Source organism: Podarcis bocagei (assembly GCF_964188305.1).
Source record: "Podarcis bocagei genome assembly, chromosome: 10".
In the NCBI taxonomy this organism is placed as follows: domain Eukaryota; kingdom Metazoa; phylum Chordata; class Lepidosauria; order Squamata; family Lacertidae; genus Podarcis; species Podarcis bocagei.
In genome coordinates, this window is record NC_138135.1 from 50,522,218 (window position 1) to 50,539,963 (window position 17,746).

A 17,746-nucleotide genomic window follows, 5' to 3' on the forward strand; every position below is an offset into this window, starting at 1 on the left:
TTGCCTTGGGTTATCCTAGCTGAGCCAGGGTTAGGTAAAGGTAAAGGGTAAAAGGGATCCCTGACCATTAGGTCCAGTCACGGCCGACTCTGGGGTTGCAGCGCTCATCTTGCTTTATTGGCCGAGGGGGCCAGCGTACAGCTTCCGGGTCATGTGGCCAGCATGACTAAGCTGCTTCTGGCGAACCAGAGCAGCGCACAGAAACGCCGTTTACCTTCCCGCCGGCGTGGTACCTATTTATCTACTTTCACTTTGACGTGCTTTCAAACTGCTAGGTGGGCAGGAGCAGGGACCGAGCTACGGGAGCTCACCCCGTCGTGGGGATTCGAACCACCAACCTTATGACTGGCAAGCCCTAGGCTCTGTGGCTTAACCCACAGCACTACCCGCGTCCCGAGCCAGGGTTACACTCACATAAATTCTCCATCCTGGCTCACCAGAGACTATGCTGGCAGGAAATGCCTACCTCAGCTGAGCCAGGGCTATGCCCCAGCACAGCCACACAAAAGGAGCATTTCAGGGAGTGATAGGGCATTGAAAAAACAAGTTACACTGGTTCCAAATCTCCTTCAGTTCACAGAAATGCTTTAGCGAACCAGCAGAGGTTACACTGCCCATCTGTGCTCACCATTAAAAACTATCACAGCTTTTTGAGCAGGCAACAGGTTCTGCATGTCATATACAGTCCTAGGAACATGAGTGACCCATGAATGAATGTACGAGGAGGTGGCAGCAGCCGAGTAGAGACAGTGGATCCCTGATCTGGCCTATACCTAGATGCGCATTCATACTGAATTCCATTTGGAGTGGGTGTTTGCAGACTTTGTTGGCATCCATCTGTCTCGGGAGACAATGAAGGAGTGCGCCTTTAGGGGTGAAGTCAAACCATTGGAGATTTACAGGTCTTGCTGTGACTTTAGAGACTGATAAGGGAGAGACATGTTTTGCTGCAGTTGGGGCAGAGGAAGGCATCCAGTTGTTCTGCTGCAGATGTACCATGGTGCTTCTTCTTTCTCTGCTCCTCCCAGCAGTTCGCAGATTATGGGTCAATAAACCTATGTTGTTTATTAGGGCAATTTGTGAGCTGCAGTTGGCAAGCTTGGCTGCAAGGTTAGCTTTCTTCTTTGGTGTTATAAATATTATAAATCAGAAAAATTAATTGATTTCCCCCCCTTGTTTATGTGTAAAAGTAATTGGCGTGTCTCTAGAATGGTGTAATTATTATCACCAGCACCAATGTGTTGCAGTGTTTTTGATTTTCTATTTATCAGTTCATCTTTTTCTGGAATATCATCTCCACATCATTAACATATTTTTATATGCTGTCAATATTCATTCATGGGTTGTTTATTTTTGATCTGGTGTGTAGAAAATGCCAAGGACCGGATACAGAAGGGATTAGACCTTGATATTCATAGGATAGCTTTCAAAATTATTTTCGTCTCCACTCTTTTTGCCCCTTCCACTACAACTTTCTCCCTGTGTAACCTTGAAACACCTTAACAGGCAGCACCTTTTCTTTCCGTGGAACCTTAAAAAAATATTATTCCATCTCCAGTTTTACTATGCTTGTTTTCTATGAAAGATTTCTACGTTTGTTGGCTTAAAAACTGTTGGTTCAAGGAACAAATGTAAGTATAAAAGGAGAATTCTAAGATCCAAATTTGGGGGAAGTACGCTTTGGTGAGAAAATCCTGGCAGCGATTTAAAATTGATTTAAAATCACAAAATATGCAGCAAAGTAAAACATGGGCATATAGATTGTTAGACCTTTAAAATATGTCCTTGTGAGCTGCAGAACTTCCCTCTTCATCTAGCATAGGAATAAAAACACTCCTTTGGTCAGTTAAAAAGGGTTTACTTACAAACTCTTCAAAGGTCAGATTCATGTGCTTCTGAAAGTTGCACAGGCAGTAAAACTTGGCCTTTTACAGTGGTGAAAGTTCCTAAATTATTGGTACAGTAATAATAATAATAATAATAATAATAATAATAATAATAATAATAATACTATATTTATACCCCGCCCATCTGACTGGGTTTCCCAGGAACACAAAAATGCCTTGTGAAAACTATGCAGCTAAGCTAGAACAAGCAGCTTAGCCTGGAAGGTGAACTGTAGGCTTGATTGCTCATTTCTTCCCAAGGTGAGGGGCAGTGACCTAGCTAAGCCTGGCAAGACAGCTTACTCTATGGCATTAACCCCTTCATGTATTAATTATACTTAAGAATGTTGGTTACATGAGTCTGGCTATCCCAAACACGCTGTATAAAACACGCTGTATAAAATAAATACACACCTTAAGCAGTGTGTATTCTGCAATGGGCTCCTTTAGGGTTGAAGAGTGGGGGGTAGAAATTTATTGATATATTTTGCGTGCCATACGTATCTGTCTAACAACACAAGTTATTTGCTGTTTGTGTACCAACTCACTGTGTGAATGAGTCTCTGCCACATGGCTTGTTGCCATGCCACTATGTGTGGTTTAGAAAGAAGAAAAAAAGCCACTGGCCCAGTTACCCCAGCACTAGTAATGCGTTATTGCTTTATATCATCTATAGATTTTGTTACACGTTTAATTAAATAACCTGGAGACTCTCCCACAGAATATTGTTTAGTTGCAGTGTTTTTCTACTTGAAAGTCTTGTGCCATTTTGGAAGATAACTTTCTTTTGTGGTGTTGGGGATACAGAGTTGTGTATTTAAGCAACCAGTCACCTGGTTTGAGTAAACTTGAGTCCCCTTTTGCCAATAAGGAAAATAATTCAGAACTATTTCAGAATGCAAATGCCCATTGTTTTTCCTGAAAGGGTGAAAGTTGCCTCTTTGCTAATTCTCTTGACACACCCAGCTTGGAGTATTTAAAGATGATCACCTACCTGTTAATATTTTTAATCAAATTATGCTTTAGGATGAGGGTACTAGACAACATCCTCGCTGAAACTAATTTCAAATCCCACCCCTTCATCCTGGGGTAAGGATTGCAATTACTGTTTTTTGGGTTCAGTGGAAAGTGATAGCGTCAGGGTGTACATCCATTTGTAATTATCATTATTGTGCTCCTCAGGTACTCTCAGAGCATCATCAAACATGAACACCAGTAATAATGTTTATAACAGCATTTTAAGGCAGCAGGTAATGCTTCCTTATGAATACATATGAGCTCATAAATATGTATTATTTCGATTTATATTCTGGGCTGAAACATAGAGGGTTAAGAGCAAAAACATGCTCTACTTTTTTTCCTCTCTTCCCTCTGTCTTATTTACTATATTCATGGTCACTAAAGATATTAATGCTGTGATCCTCCCCAAAACTTTAGTATATGAAATAATAAAGATCTGAACAAGTAAACAGATAATGCAGAAACTGGATTGCATCAATAAATAAATGCACAATTTCTTTCATAGGAGAACACGAAGTGTCTCTTTCTATAGGAAACTAATCTGCATCATTTCATGTTCGGGCATAATTAGTTGTGCCAGGATGTTGATGGAGATCCACATTCAATTGCACATTTGATGGGGCTTCCATTAAAAAGCTGTGCAGTGCAGATAGATGTGGATTCATATATGTACCCGATTCATGACTTTGTGTTGTGATCCAGAAAGTTGTATCTCCTTATGTGAATGGGTCTTCTTAGCTGGATTGGGCTCAAAACTTTTGAGCAATTCTTTGTTTGAGAACTCCATTCTAATGGGATGGAGTTACCTGGCTCCTTATGATCTGACAACTTTTTAATAAAAAAAGAGAACCCACCAGGATTTGTGAAGCCTGTGTCTAAAATGACACTTTACAGATTACAAAAATGGTATCTGGAGAGATAATAAATGGTACCATGAATCTCCACAGTGAAAACTAATCCTTCTTGCTGATGAGTTATCATGTCTTCTTACACAATTTCTTCCTGCTGAAAGAGTCTTAAGAAACACTCATTTCCTTTCTGCTAACTATTTTAATTGCTTTGTCTAAGTCCTTGCAAGCGTAGGATCACTTTTTTCTCCCTTTGTTTGCTTAATTATAGAATGGAAGTGCTGCCAAAGTAATTTATAATTAAATACACGGCAACGATGGCTTCTTTTAAGAATTCCCTCGTGAGGAAGAATTGAGGAGCTAAAAGTTAAATTTAAATTGACAGTGTACAAATGTTTTTATACCAACTTAAGATGTTGAATTTAAAATTTGAGATTTATGAACCACATTTAAGTACATTCATGGCATCGCAGGATCTCATTCACATTTGCTTATTGAAGACTGACTTTGGGCCTGATTCTGCGAGATACTAAAGACTGAGACGCAGCAGCTCATGGAATTAAGGCTGCCATCCTAACCCCACTTACTTGGGAGTAAGAGCCATTTAATTCAGTTAGACTTACTTTTGAGTAGATGCATATAGCACTGTGCTGAAGGAATTCAGCTTGAGAATAAGTGACAATTGCATCTTTACTAGAGCTGGACCTGTTTTCAGAGTTACTGCCAATGTAACTTCTAGGAGAGGCAAATCCCCAACTGTAGTTCTAGCCTGTTGGCACTAAAGAAACAACTACTACCTTATGCTACAGTTGCCATATTTCAAAAAATAAAATTCCTGGCACCCGCAAAGAAACCCACCAAAATTGTTAAGGTTTTCTTTGGTGAAACCTACCCCCAAAATAGTTATTTTAAGCTTTTTTTGAGCTGTTTCTGATGCTTTTTCGGCAAAAAAGCTTAACTATAGAAAATACATTTTGGAGGTTTAAATCAATACAGTGGTACCTCGGGTTACATGCGCTTCAGGTTACATATGCTTCAGGTTGCAGACTCTGCTGACCCAGAAATATTACCTTGGGTTAAGAACTTTGCTTCAGGATGAGAACAGAAAAATCGCGCTGCAGCGGTGCAGCGGCAGCAGGAGGCCCCATTAGCTAAAGTGGTGCTTCAGGTTAAGAACAGCTTCAGATTAAGAACAGACCTCCAGAACAAATTAAGCTCTTAACCCAAGGTACCACTGTAATTAAATACTAGATCTTATTCTAACTGCCGCCGCTAAAAAACTTCCAGTTTTTGCTGTCACCTGACATATTGCAAGCCTACCTTATGCCAGTGTTGTCTGATAATAATGATGATAGGGGATGGGTGTTACTGAGGAGCTCAGACCTGCTGTCAATTAAAGTTTGCTCCTAGCCTTTTTTTGCTTCTGAACCCTCCCACATTGCCTGGGAACAGTATTCAGAGCCAAAAGCTGATGAGCACAGCGTAAGAAAGCTACAGCTGGTAATCTGCGGTTAATATTTCAAGGTGGTATGCAACATAGGAAAATAAAACAAATAAAAGTATCCATAGAAAAACATCATTAAAAACACTGATAAATAGTGATTGGTTAAAAGAGAAAATTCATATTACGAAGGCCTGTCTAAACATGATAGTTTTCAGAAGACATCTGAAGGGAGGGAGAGTTGGCTCCTACGGAACCTCTATTGGTAGGGAGTTTCACAGGGCAGGATCTGTCCCTGGTGAAGGCCAACCAAACTTCAGGGGTGTGGAGAACCACCAGGAACCTTAAGGAATCAGATAGTCCTTATTGGTCAGTTAGAAACTCTCCCCAAGTATGTAAAAGGAACTTCGGAACTCTGGAACACGCAAATGCTTTTTTATCTAACCCATTTAAGTCATCCTAATTTGGTCATCTCTTGTGGTGCTGACGAAGGAAGCAGCATTACCAAGACACATTAGCGCTCATTAGCATAATTTAATATTAGACTTACTCAGCAGAAACTGAAGTCGGTACTCTATTTGCATACGGCACACCTTTGCACTCCTCACTTGTGGCAGAACAACTGGATCCGACCACTGGGAAGGATGTGGAAGAACTCCAGTTGACCGGGCAGATCCATCTGGCAAGCTGAACTGTCTCCACAAAGAAGCATTTTCAGGGTTCTCCATGTGGTGTTCATGGCATTTGAACTGACTGCTTAAAAAAGCAACAATGAGGGTGTGTCAAACATAGTCAATATAAAATGCAATCTGTACTTAAAATTACTGTGAACAAGCGAATTTATATTTTACTTTAGGAAAGAATGGGTTTTTATTTTAGTGCTGGAAAGGCCTTGCAGGTGAATTCTAATATGCTTCTTCTGAAATGGCAGCTCTGTGTTTTAGAGTTTTGAGAGAATATATCATATCCTCTTCATTCTATTTGTTCTAGCATTGCACTTCCATTTTTCTTATGAAAATGATTAAGGTGAGAATTGTGTCTACCATGACTATCTATTTTTGTTCCCCTTTGAAGAAATACATCAAGACTCAAAGTATAGAATGCACTGGGATGAAAAAAATATTAATTCAAATCTAGTGGCAGAAGCAGACTAGTACTCTTATTTACTCCACACACACACACACACACACACACACACACTGCCAGCAACCTGTTATTTCCTTTTCTGATTGAGGTGAAATTTACAGAGTAGTTCAGATGTGGATAGTTATAATAAGAAGTTGCCACACCAATTGTGTTATGTTCTACAAAAAGTTGAACTAAGAAAGCACCAGTCTCTCTCTCTCTCTCTTTGAAAAGTAGAAACCTAAGACTAGGAGAAAGACCAAAGAGAAAATGGGAAGAAACTTTTAAAATTATTTTATTTTGCAAGAACTTTGGAATATCAGTCATATTGCATTTAACAGTGCTAAGTCCAGACCTGCAGACAAATGCTATTCATTTCTGTTTTGTGAGCTGTTGGTTCATATTGCTTTCAATGTATTTGTATAATTTGTTCCTGCTCATTCTGGTTTTTTCCAGAATTAGTGAGTGCTGCTTTGTAGTGGTTGAGAGAATGAGCTATGATGTGGAAATATCCCTGGGTTTGGTTCTCCACTCAACTATTAAACAATTGAGTGGATTGAGCTGCCATCTCTAATCAGTATTGCTGCTTCTTCTGAACATGGGAATAATACCGTCCCACCATAAATGGTTGTTGTGGAGGTAACTAAGGTAAGATAAAGTATGTGAAGTAGTTTGACCACTTAGGAAATAAGACAGTTTGTGTTTACACATACAGTGGTACCTCGGGTTAAGAACTTAATTCGTTCTGGAGATCTGTTCTTAACCTGAAACTGTTCTTAACGTGAAGCTCCACTTTAGCTAATGGGGCCTCCTGCTGCTGCTGCACCGCCGCTGCACGATTTCTGTTCTCATCCTGAAGCAAAGTTCTTAACCCAAGGTAATATTTCTGTGTTAGCGGAGTCTGTAACCTGAAGCGTATGTAACCTGAAGTGTATGTAACCCGAGGTACCACTGTACAGTGGTACCTCGGGTTAAGAACTTAATTCGTTCTGGAGGTCCGTTCCTAACCTGAAACTGTTCTTAACCTGAGGTACCACTTTAGCTAACGGGGCCTCCTGCTGCCACTGTGCCACCGGATCACGATTTCTGTTCTCATCCTGAAGCAAAGTTCTTAACCCGAGGTACTATTTCTGGGTTAGCAGAGTCTGTAACCTGAAGCGTCTGTAACCCGAGGTACCACTGTACCTGCTTTTTCTGCTTTTTGTTCGATTTCTGTTTTGGTTTGACCGCCACACTTTTAGTGCTTTGCAGGACTCTGGACACCAGAGAAGGGCTGGGTGCCAGGCCACTTTACCACTGAAAACGTGTTTAAATGAGACTATGCAATTTCCTCCTGACAGTTCTTAAAATATGTCTTTTCCACAAGCAGATTCAACAGTCCCGCCACAAGTCAGCACTGCTACTCTGGCTAAAATCCTCCAGCAGGCAATTCATAAAGCCTGCTCCCAGTTTAGCTTCTGAAGCTGCTTTCCAATCTCAGGGCTGCCACAACCTTATTGCTGTGAAGTTTTAAAATCCTGGGCTGCTCATGAAATTCACTCTGTGCACCAACTCTCGCCAAAGGGGCTGGCTAGTACAGTGGAACCTCGACTTACGTACGGCTCTATCCAGTTATGATTTTCAGTAGGTGCTTCGACTTATGAACTTTCCTCTAGATACGAACAGAGGCCTTGCCGGCAGACCGGAGCTCGCCTGGCCGGCTGCGGAGCAGCGCTGGGGCCTCTGCTACCGGGGAAAAGGGCCCCCATCCCACCCCCAAAGCTGTGGAAGAGGTGCTGCCTGCAAGAGGCACAGCAGGGTGCACTGCAGCCCCCCCCCCCGGAACTAACCTGAGGAAGTCCAGAGAAGAACCTGGCCTGGCAAGAAGAAAAAGTGACCCTGGCCAAAGTGAACCAGCTCTTTACTGACCCTTGCCCCACCCCCAGCTTGTAGCCAGGTAAACCCACCCACCCTCAGTGCACGTAAGGGGGAAAAAAGTTAATTTTTTTCATCTACAATACTGTCTTATTTATTTTATAGTACAGTACATTGATTATTGCCTTCATTTTATGGATCTATGGTCTCGTTAGACAGTAAAATGCGTGTTAAATTGCTGTTTTAGGGGCTGTTTTTCATTGTCTAGAACGGATCAATTCACTTTTCCATTACTTTCTATGGAAAAGTGCGCCTCTACGTTTCTAGTTATGACCGGACCTCTGGAACAGATTATGGTTGTAAGTAGAGGTTCCACTGTACAGATGAATTATGGCAGGGATTTGGAGCCCCATGTAGTAGGGATTCGATAACCCAGTCTCCAAACTATTGAGCAGACAAAACACTTGTATTTTTCTGGCATTCTGTGATGCCACATTTCTCAATGTTAAGGCCTCTCCGAATACATGCCCTTTCAATACTTTGTCAAGAGTTATTTATTAATTAAAGTATTTATAATCTGCACTTTTATATAGCTATAACAAGGAGGTATACAACATGCAAGATTATAATACAGGGGTACCTCAGGTTACAAACGCTTCAGGTCACAGACTCCGCTAACCCGAAATCGTACCTTGGGTTAAGAACTTTGCTTCAGGATGAGAACAGAAATCGTGCAGCGGTAGTACCTCAGGTTAAGAACAGTTTCAGGTTAAGAATGGACCACCAGAATGAATTAAGTTCTTAACCCGAGGTACCACTGTAAAAGCATCAGTAAAGACATCATTAAAAACATAAATGAAGCACCTGGAACCTATGATCATCTGTGGTCTTTCTTTGTGTGCCCCATCCACTGGAGGTCTGGAGGGTGGCAGCACAAGAATGGGCCTTTTCTGCAGTGGCTCCGTTTGTGGAATGCTCTGCCCAGGAAGAGGAGAGAAGAGTTTTGGACTTGATATCCCGCCTTCCACTCCCCCTTAAGGAGTCTCAAAGCGGCTAACAATCTCCTTTCCCTTCCTCCCCCACAACCAACACTCTGGGAGGTGAGTGGGGCTGAGAGACTTCAGAGAAGTGTGACTGGCCCAAGGTCACCCAGCAGCTGCATGTGGAGGAGTGGAGACACGAACCTGGTTCCCCAGATTATGAGTCCACTGCTCTTAACCACTACATAAATCTGGAAACAGGTCTAGCTCTAATAGAGATGCCATTGTGACTTATTCTCACGCTGAACCCTTGCAGCACAGTACTATATGCATCTACTCAAACATAAGTCTAATTGAATTGTCTTGATCCAGCAAGGCTACTCTTATTTTCTTAGGGGTGAGGTGTATAAACTATGTATGGCATGTAAAAAAGTGGATAGATAAGTTTTTTCTCCTCTCTAATAACTAGAACTCAGGGGCAATAAAAGAAACTAGATGTGGGAAGATTTAGGACAGATTAAAGTACAGTGGTACCTCGGGTTACATACGCTTCAGGTTACATACGCTTCAGGTTACAGACTTCGCTAACCCAGAAATAGCGCTTCAGGTTAAGAACTTTGCTTCAGGATGAGAACAGAAATCGTGCTCCGGCGGCACGGCGGCAGCAGGAGGCCCCATTAGCTAAAGTGGTGCTTCAGGTTAAGAACAGTTTCAGGTTAAGTACAGACCTCCGGAACGAATTAAGTACTTAACCCGAGGTACCACTGTACTTCTTCACATGGTGGTGAATAGTTCACTTCTGGAATTTACTCCCACAAGAGGCAGTGAAAGAGTCCATCCACGGTGTCTCTGGAAAAATTTACACATCACTTGGGAAGACAGGCGAACTAATGCTAGCGTACTGGAAGAAGCAAAGATCACCAGTGTCAAAGCAATGATTCTTCAACATCAACTTGGACTAGTCATGGTGTTCAGATGCCAGATTATCATCTTCCAAAGCAACTACTCTATTCTGAACTTAAAAATGGAAAGCGTAATGCTGGTGGTCAACAAAAGAGGTTTAAAGACTCTCCCAAGGCAAATCTAAAAAAATGTAGCATTAACACTGACAACTGGCCTGCGAGCGCTCCAACTGGAAAACAACCAAAGGTGTCATAGGCTTTGAAGACGCTCAAACTCAGGACGAAAGGGAGAAACGTGCTGAGAGGAAGATGGCACGCTTGGCAAACCCTCACCTTGATCAACTCCCGCCCAGAAACCTATGTCCCCACTGTGGAAGGAATTGTGGATCCAGAACTGGCCTCCACAGTCACTTACGGACTCACTGTTAAAACTGTGTTTATGGAAGACAATCTTACTCGAGTGATCGCCAAAGAAGAAGACAAACGCTGGAGGGAGACAGAGGCCAGCATTTGGAGGCGGCGGCCTTTTTCCCGCCTCTGCCAGCAGGCGCTCTCTCCCCAGCCCGAAGAAAGGAGTGGAGTGAAGCGAGCGGGAGAAGAGGAAGAAGGGGAGCCAGCCTGAGTCTGGCGCCGCACTCTTTTCCCGCTCTCCGCTCTGCCAGCCGCTCGCCTTCGGGTTTCTGCCGCCTTCCTGGATGGGATTTCAGCTCCCCGGGAAGGATCCCCACCCGTCCACTCGCGCCTCCCGGGAGAGGCGGGAAAAGCAACTCCCCCGGGGAGGGAGGCGTCGGCACCGCAGCCCCGCACCGCGCGGAGGAAGCGCGCCAGGAGGAGGACCGGCCTCTCCCTCGACGTAGCGGCTCCTCGTTACTCGGCGTTTGCCTTTTCTCCTCGCCTCCCTTCACAGCCCGCCCCGGCGCCTCAAGAGGACGCGCCTGCCCGGGATCGTAGCAGCGCTCCCGGGCTTGGGGCAGATGCGGGAGGCTGCTCTTGCGACGGGCACGGGGCGGGCTGGGCGGCTGCCTGCGTGAGGGACCCTCGGCGGCCGGAAGAGGTCCTGGGACGGGGCGCCCGACCTCTCGCCCGTCTGTGGACCTTGCACCCCGCAGGAGCAAGGCGTGGGGTGGAGAAACAGTGTCTCCCCCTCACCGAAAGGACGCGCCATCTGCCGCCTCATCGGGACGTGGGCGCTTTCTCCCCGCTGCCCGCCTGCTTGCCCGCCCCAGCCACGCAGATGGTTCCCCGCGCTTTAAGGGGAGAAGGAGAGCGAGGTGCCGTCGAATCGCCCGCCTGAAGCAGCAGCAGCGGCGGCAGCAGCAGCAGCAGCGAGCTAAGCCAGCGACCTGGAGAACTACGAGCAGATTGGCTGCGTTGAAGGAAGAATTTCCTCCGCCCGCTTTATTCCCCGGGAAAGGGAGCAGAATGGAGGGAGGCAAACTGGCCGAAAGTGGCCCCGCGTGCTGAAAGCAAAGCAAACTAACCACAAATGGAATAACAGAGCGCGGGGAGATCTCTCTGCAATAGTCCGGAGTTGTTGCTCTTTTCTTTTTCTTAAAAAATAAATCTCTCTTGAGTGGATCTGGGCGTCGCTGAGCAGCCAAAGGGCGGAGAGCAGCGCGGGGCTGCAGGACTAACTTGCTTTTTCCGAGGGGCGAAAGAATAAGAGAGAAGGTTGAAAGCGGCGTTTTTCTCTCCCCCTTTAACGTTTTGTACGGTTGTGGTTTGGAAACCGTGCAAAGCAGATCTATAGCACAACCCCAAATCCCCCCCCCCGCCCCCGCTGGCCTTCTGGTTTGTTTTGAACTCGCCTCCGAATCTTATTTAGACACATAAAAGTAGCCCGCTCTCTTTTGAACCAGCTCTCTCTCCTCTCTCTCCCGCCCCCATGCCACTGGATGCTGCAGGCGAATTTGGGATTTGTAAGCGATGCAAGTCCGATAAAGCTGGAGTTTCCCTCCGGGACCTGAAGGAGGATCGCTAGGTGGTTCCTTAAGGAAGCGGGTCTGCAGGTAGGTGAGGAAAGGCGCCGCCGCCGCCGCCGCCAGGGCTTCCTTTTCCGCATGGGCTGGGCTCAGCCGCTCCTGCTCCCTGCTTAGAGGGCAGACGTGAGATCTCTGAAAGTGGATTAGTTACGCGCCTTTTAACGCCCAGTAACCAGAACCACCCGCCTCTACTTTCACTAGTGTGGTTAAGAGGGGATATTCGTGGGTTTTTTTATGTCGGTCGGTTCACACTAATGGGTGATGTGGGAACTGCAGTTGGTGAGGTTATTCTGGATTATTTAATCTGGAATAATAATAAAAAAGGCGGTGTGTATGTGCCCTGGGGTTGTGTGGGCATTTGGCATGAGCTGGGAGACGTGGAAACTGAGTCCCCTTCCTCGTCTTAACACAGTAAATCTCTCGACCTGAGACGCTGTCTTTTTACATCTGGACAGAGTTTGGGGTAGGTGGTGTGGTGGGTAGGCGAGCGAAGTTGTGGAGAAATGTGACCTCAATATTTGGGTGCATACCTAACACTGGTTGGTTTATACCTTGGTAGCATTCTTGAACTGTGCTCTGTGGAATCCAGGGTGGATGTTTGGCGAACACCCATTGCAAGGTGATGGATGAAAAGGGGACTTGTACCTTTACTAAGACCTTGTTGAGCTGGAAATCTTGTGATGGTGGTTGTTCTAGATTAGCTAACACAAAGAGTACAAGGGGGTGGTTTTGTGCACAATATATGTTTGTTCTTGAAAAGACTCCTACCCCCTCCCCACTTCAGTCTAAGAGAGATTCCAAAAAACCCAGTGGTGGTAAACTGTCTACCTCAATTCCAGTTGATTCCTGCTTGGTTTCTAAGGCAATTTAAAAATATCTTATTTGAAGAAGTGTACTGGGCTTTGGCATACCTGCTTTTCTAGAACTCCAGGTAGATCTAGCTATGGTGTGATGAGTGGGGTCTGAAAGAAGGGGACCCCCCCAGCAGTGAGGTGCAGAAATAAGAATTGTTTCCCTGAAATAAAAATAAGGAACATTCTCTTCAAATAAGAAGGCATATTGGTGTGAAATGGCACTACATTTGTGTTTAACTAACCCATATGTACTGCAGCGTGGATCAATGAGATGTGTCAAGTCTTCTCTTTGAAATCCTCACACTGTCTGTTCCTTATTATTTTAATCCTCACCCTGCATCCCCCCCCCCCAATATCTGCAGGAGGAGATGCGGGGGCCATCTGTGAGAGACTATTGATTTCTCTGCCTAACTCCTTTCATAAAGAGCAAGGCTGGTAACTTCCAGAGCCTCATATATCCTGAGATTTTTATTCTGTTTGGAGACTAGTCGCTTTATTGAATGACTGGAGGGAGAGGTTAAAGAGTAGAGGAATTGTTTTATGAATCTCTGGGAAAAAGAGGCTTTATAAACCCTGAGGTTTGATTTCATTTATTCCTGTGTAAATACTTTCCAAGTTGTGCCTTATGCCTTTTTTTTTGGGGGGGGGGTCATCTGTTTTGCTTCCTTCCATTTATTAGACGTATATTAGATTAATGTGGATTTCCATTTTGACCAGGTTAGCACCTACTATTTAACAGTGAGACTTTCTCAATGCCCCTCCCTCCTTTTCCAAACACCTTTGCAAAAGCAGGAATTTTGAAATACCTGCTTCGTTTCTCGTACAGCTGTGGATCTGACTGTTGCGAGCAAAAGAGGCAACTGTTTTGAGTACTGTAAATATATGTAGTTATCCTGTTAATCGTTTTGCTCTGTTTTGTACATCCTTTTCAGCAGTTTACACCTGTCTGGAGAACTTTTTAAGTTTGTTGCTTTAACTGTAGAGAACACGATTCATAAGCTCTAGGATAATAGTAATTATCATTTTTTCCTGTCTCCTGTAGAAATACTGTATTATTATTATTTTACAAAAGCCAGACAAAGCACTTCAAGGTGTTAAGGTATATTTGCATCGTAGGGTTCGTTTAAAGTACCTGGTTTATGAGTTGGCCTTAGGCACAGACATTTAAGTTGTCATCAGATTTACAACTTACTTTGTTAATCAATATAAACTAAAGCAAGAAGTTATATTAACGTATAATTATATTTGCAGACTCTTCAACATACTTACTGTACTTTGAACTAAGGCTCACCAGTATCAGTATAGCATATTCCCATGTAAATATATTTAGAGAGCTGAGCTGCCAAATATTTTTAGAGCATCAAAGCAAATGAATAACCTGCTTCCAAGATGACATACCACAGTCATTAGGAAACCGTCTTTGACATATTTTTGTATAATGAGGGTTCCACAATTTTCAGCAGTTTCTTTTTAATATATCCATCAAGTGATTTTGTAATTGGTGGAGTATTAGATAGACAATGTTAAGTCTTTACTGCAAATACGATAATTTCTGGAGTTTTTACCCATGCAGGTCTTGATTTCTAAAGCTAACATTTTTGGCATTGTGTGAGTTAACTCTTTCTGTACCAAAACACGGTTGCATCTTGTCCTAACAATCTTAAGATAGGATTGTTATTACTGATAGAGTAGCAGTATTATATATATGGCTGTGGGAGCAGCATGCGGTCAGTAACGGTATGGTGTCTATCTGCTAATATGTGCCTTAGAATATCTTGATTCCACTCACAAGGCACAATCCACCAAGAAATTATTTTGCTCCAGCCCCAATTAAATGACTAGGTAATGCAAAAAAATTTTTTGAAAGGGATTTCCTGGTATACTGTGTATATAATGTTTTTCATCAGAGACTAGATGCATCATTTTTGCATGCCTTTTGTGAAAAACATGGGTTTTTCAGCATTGCACTGGGGCAGACAGAATGTAACAGCTATGTGGAATGGAAAACCACGTGTGCGGGTAAGATAACTGCATTAGAAAACCACTTGTAAAGAAAGACAATATTAATGATAGAAGATTCATAGGACCTCATAAAGATTTACGTTCAAGGAGATAGCCTGCCCCATTGCTCTGAAACTGCATAGCACTATTTAATAATCAAAACATCTGAAGCTTTCTATATGGCATCAAAGCACTGGTCTACCTAGCTAAGCATTGTTTATAACCTAACAGACAGCAGATGGTCTATTCTAATTGGCAGCAGATTTTTCAAGGCTACATGCAGAAAGAGTTCATGGAATCACTGGAGTTGGTGGGAAAATCACTCTTCTAGGGATGAACTTCCATCTGATTAGGATAGCACCTCTGAATGCTAAACTGAGAAAAGACTCCGCTAAATGTTCAGTTGCATGCATACAGATAGGAGACTATCTCAATGCCATGCAATATTTAATGCTATGGATTTGCCTAGATATAGAGAGGCAAAGCAGTCAACTGGAGATCATATTGTACTGATCAGATAACTGTGATTTATTCATATCAGGTAGTAAATAATAAAGACCTGTAGCTTAAAGTAGCTCTTTAACTTAGAACAGAGGATGTTATGCCATAATGTCATCCAGAAACACATTCATTTTTCTTGCAAATTACAGTATTTTTTTTAAAAAAGGACTTGCATTCCAATCCTATGCATTTTTACTTAGAATTCTGAGTAAATTACTCCTTGGTAAGTGTGCATAGGATTGAAACCTTAATGAATGAAACGTGTGCCCATTTTAATTTGAGCAGTATTTTATTGAAATGTTTAAGGGTGCAATCCTGTAACCTCTTAACTGGGAGTAAACCCCATTGACCTTAACAGGACTTATTTCTGAGCAGGTAGGATTGCGTTGAGAGCTACATGTTTATTTATTATCTATCTATCTATCTATCTATCTATCTATCTAAATAGAGAATTGTGTTTATTAATGATATTCAAATGGTTAACTATCAGAAACATTTTTTAAAAAATAAAAAATACATAGTTTAGTAGTGTAGAAACTGTAATGTTTATTATTTTTTACAATCCCAGGATTATGTGATCTACATGTGATATATGCATGGCGTCAATATGAACATGCAGAGTAACCAGAGCAAAAGCAAAAAAGAGAGATAATAAATTAAAGACTGCATGAATGTATGAAGGGCGAGTCAAGATTCCGAAAAGCTGCTAGAGTTGTCTTCTCTGGTTTAAGTACCACTTTAGAATACAAAGCCGTATTGCATGGACAACAGTAATCTTAGAACGGGTTATTTTCTTTTTCAAACTGGCATTGCTCTGACAGTACAGTATAAATTTATTAGTTCCTTATGAGCTAAACACAAATTGTGCAATGAATAAAATTCCATAATTAAAACACTATGACAGATAATTGGGATTAACACTCACACACTCTCTCTTAATATTTATCGTGCTTCAACCCAAAGCCCACTTACTAAAGAGTAAGAAGCATTGTACTTCAGAGGACTTCCTTGGAGTAAATACACACAGTATTTTCCCCTGATCATTCGGTTTTTTAAATAGTGCAAGGACATCACAAATATTAAAAATCATAGGAAAAGAATGACTATTTTGTTCCCTGTAAAGTAAATTATCCAGAATGATCAAGGCAGTAAACAGCCTTGATCAAGTCAAACACAATGCCTAAGCATACTACAACTTCATATTAAGGCATAATGGTCAACAAATGAGATAATGGGTTATGCCAGCATATAGCATAGTACAGAAAATTTATTCGTGTTCTTGAAATTAAAGCAATATATGTTCCAAAAATATATAAGCTATGCTTGCAACCAGACATCTCCGGTGCATGAATGTATTTTCAAAGAGAGTATCTTTATAGTAAAAGTGTTATCAGCTGAAAGTCTGGTGACTGATGACATCACTAATATCATAGCTTCTATCCATCATGGTTGATTCAATCAACCTCCGGTTCCCTCCTACTGCAGACAGACCATACAGAGACTTGTGCTCTAATTCTGCAGAAGTCGCTATCCAGCTTCTGATAAACCTTGTACTGTATTACCAGTTGCCTATCAAAAAGAAGCACAAAATAATCATGTCAACCTCAAGTACTCATCTAAGACTGTAGTGCAAAGCTTTCCACTCCCACAGGAATACAATACAGTTGGGTTTTGTGCTGCTTCTTTCGTACAATGTATTTGGAAACACACTTTGCAGACAGTGAGATAAAATAATAAGATACTACTATGTTGCAGCTGTGAGGATGGTACTCATTATACGTGCCTAAAATGGAGATACTTTGTCAAGAAAGGATTGCAGTCCCGAATTCTTTGCGACTGCAGTGTGATATATGCGGAAGAAATATAATGCAGCCTATGCGGGGGTGGGGGGAATCTATAAATTGGTTTCTGTGGTCCTTACATAATGAGAAACGTTTAGACATCAGAGCCGTCACTGTTCATATGCGGCAAGACTTTAAGCAGCAACCTATTTTTTTTATAAATGTTGGAAAACAATTACAAAATTAGTTATGTATGCATTTGAAGAATGGGACAATTTGGTATTCCAAGGTTATCAGAATTATACACTCTTAAGCATCTATAGTTTATTTTCAATGTTATTGTTAACCCCTTTAAAACTTTTATACGTTGTGCACCGCTAACACTTATTGAGGTAGCTTGCCCAGCCTGAAAAAAATTCTCAACATAAATAACAGTTTCTACCAAAATAAAGTAGGCGCATGGCCATCAGCACATCCATACTTAAAAATCAACAAAATCCACGAGGTACCATTTGGACAGCAGACGTTTTTACATAGGTTGCCCAAGACTCAACAATGCTGGTACCAGGAA

General features: G+C 42.4%; 2 protein-coding genes and 1 long non-coding RNA gene across 5 annotated transcripts in view; 2 read left to right on the plus strand and 1 right to left on the minus strand.

The window, feature by feature from the left end:
• LOC308596660 overlaps positions 1–17,746 on the plus strand; it is a 292,291-nt gene that overhangs the window by 38,857 nt on the left and 235,688 nt on the right. The gene's annotated exons all lie outside the window — the stretch shown is intronic.
• On the minus strand, positions 304–12,651 carry LOC308596863 (uncharacterized protein; the record flags this gene model as incomplete). Its single annotated transcript, XM_081212169.1, has 5 exons — positions 304–1,946; positions 5,746–5,951; positions 10,513–11,200; positions 12,020–12,144; positions 12,569–12,651. 5 exons carry the CDS (start codon positions 12,649–12,651, stop codon positions 1,873–1,875), a joined length of 1,176 nt encoding a protein of 391 aa, XP_081068295.1. The 3' UTR covers positions 304–1,872.
• The window catches only part of TAFA2 (TAFA chemokine like family member 2), a 144,171-nt gene continuing 137,078 nt past the window's right edge, over positions 10,654–17,746 (plus strand). Inside the window, exon 1 of one of the 3 annotated variants that reach the window (XM_081211881.1) lies at positions 10,654–12,065. The gene's annotated coding sequence lies outside the window, so the exon portion shown is untranslated. Of the gene's footprint in view, positions 12,066–12,385; positions 12,502–17,746 lie in introns of those variants that run through there. The other 2 variants (XR_014012551.1, XR_014012552.1) reach the window with 2 other exon arrangements.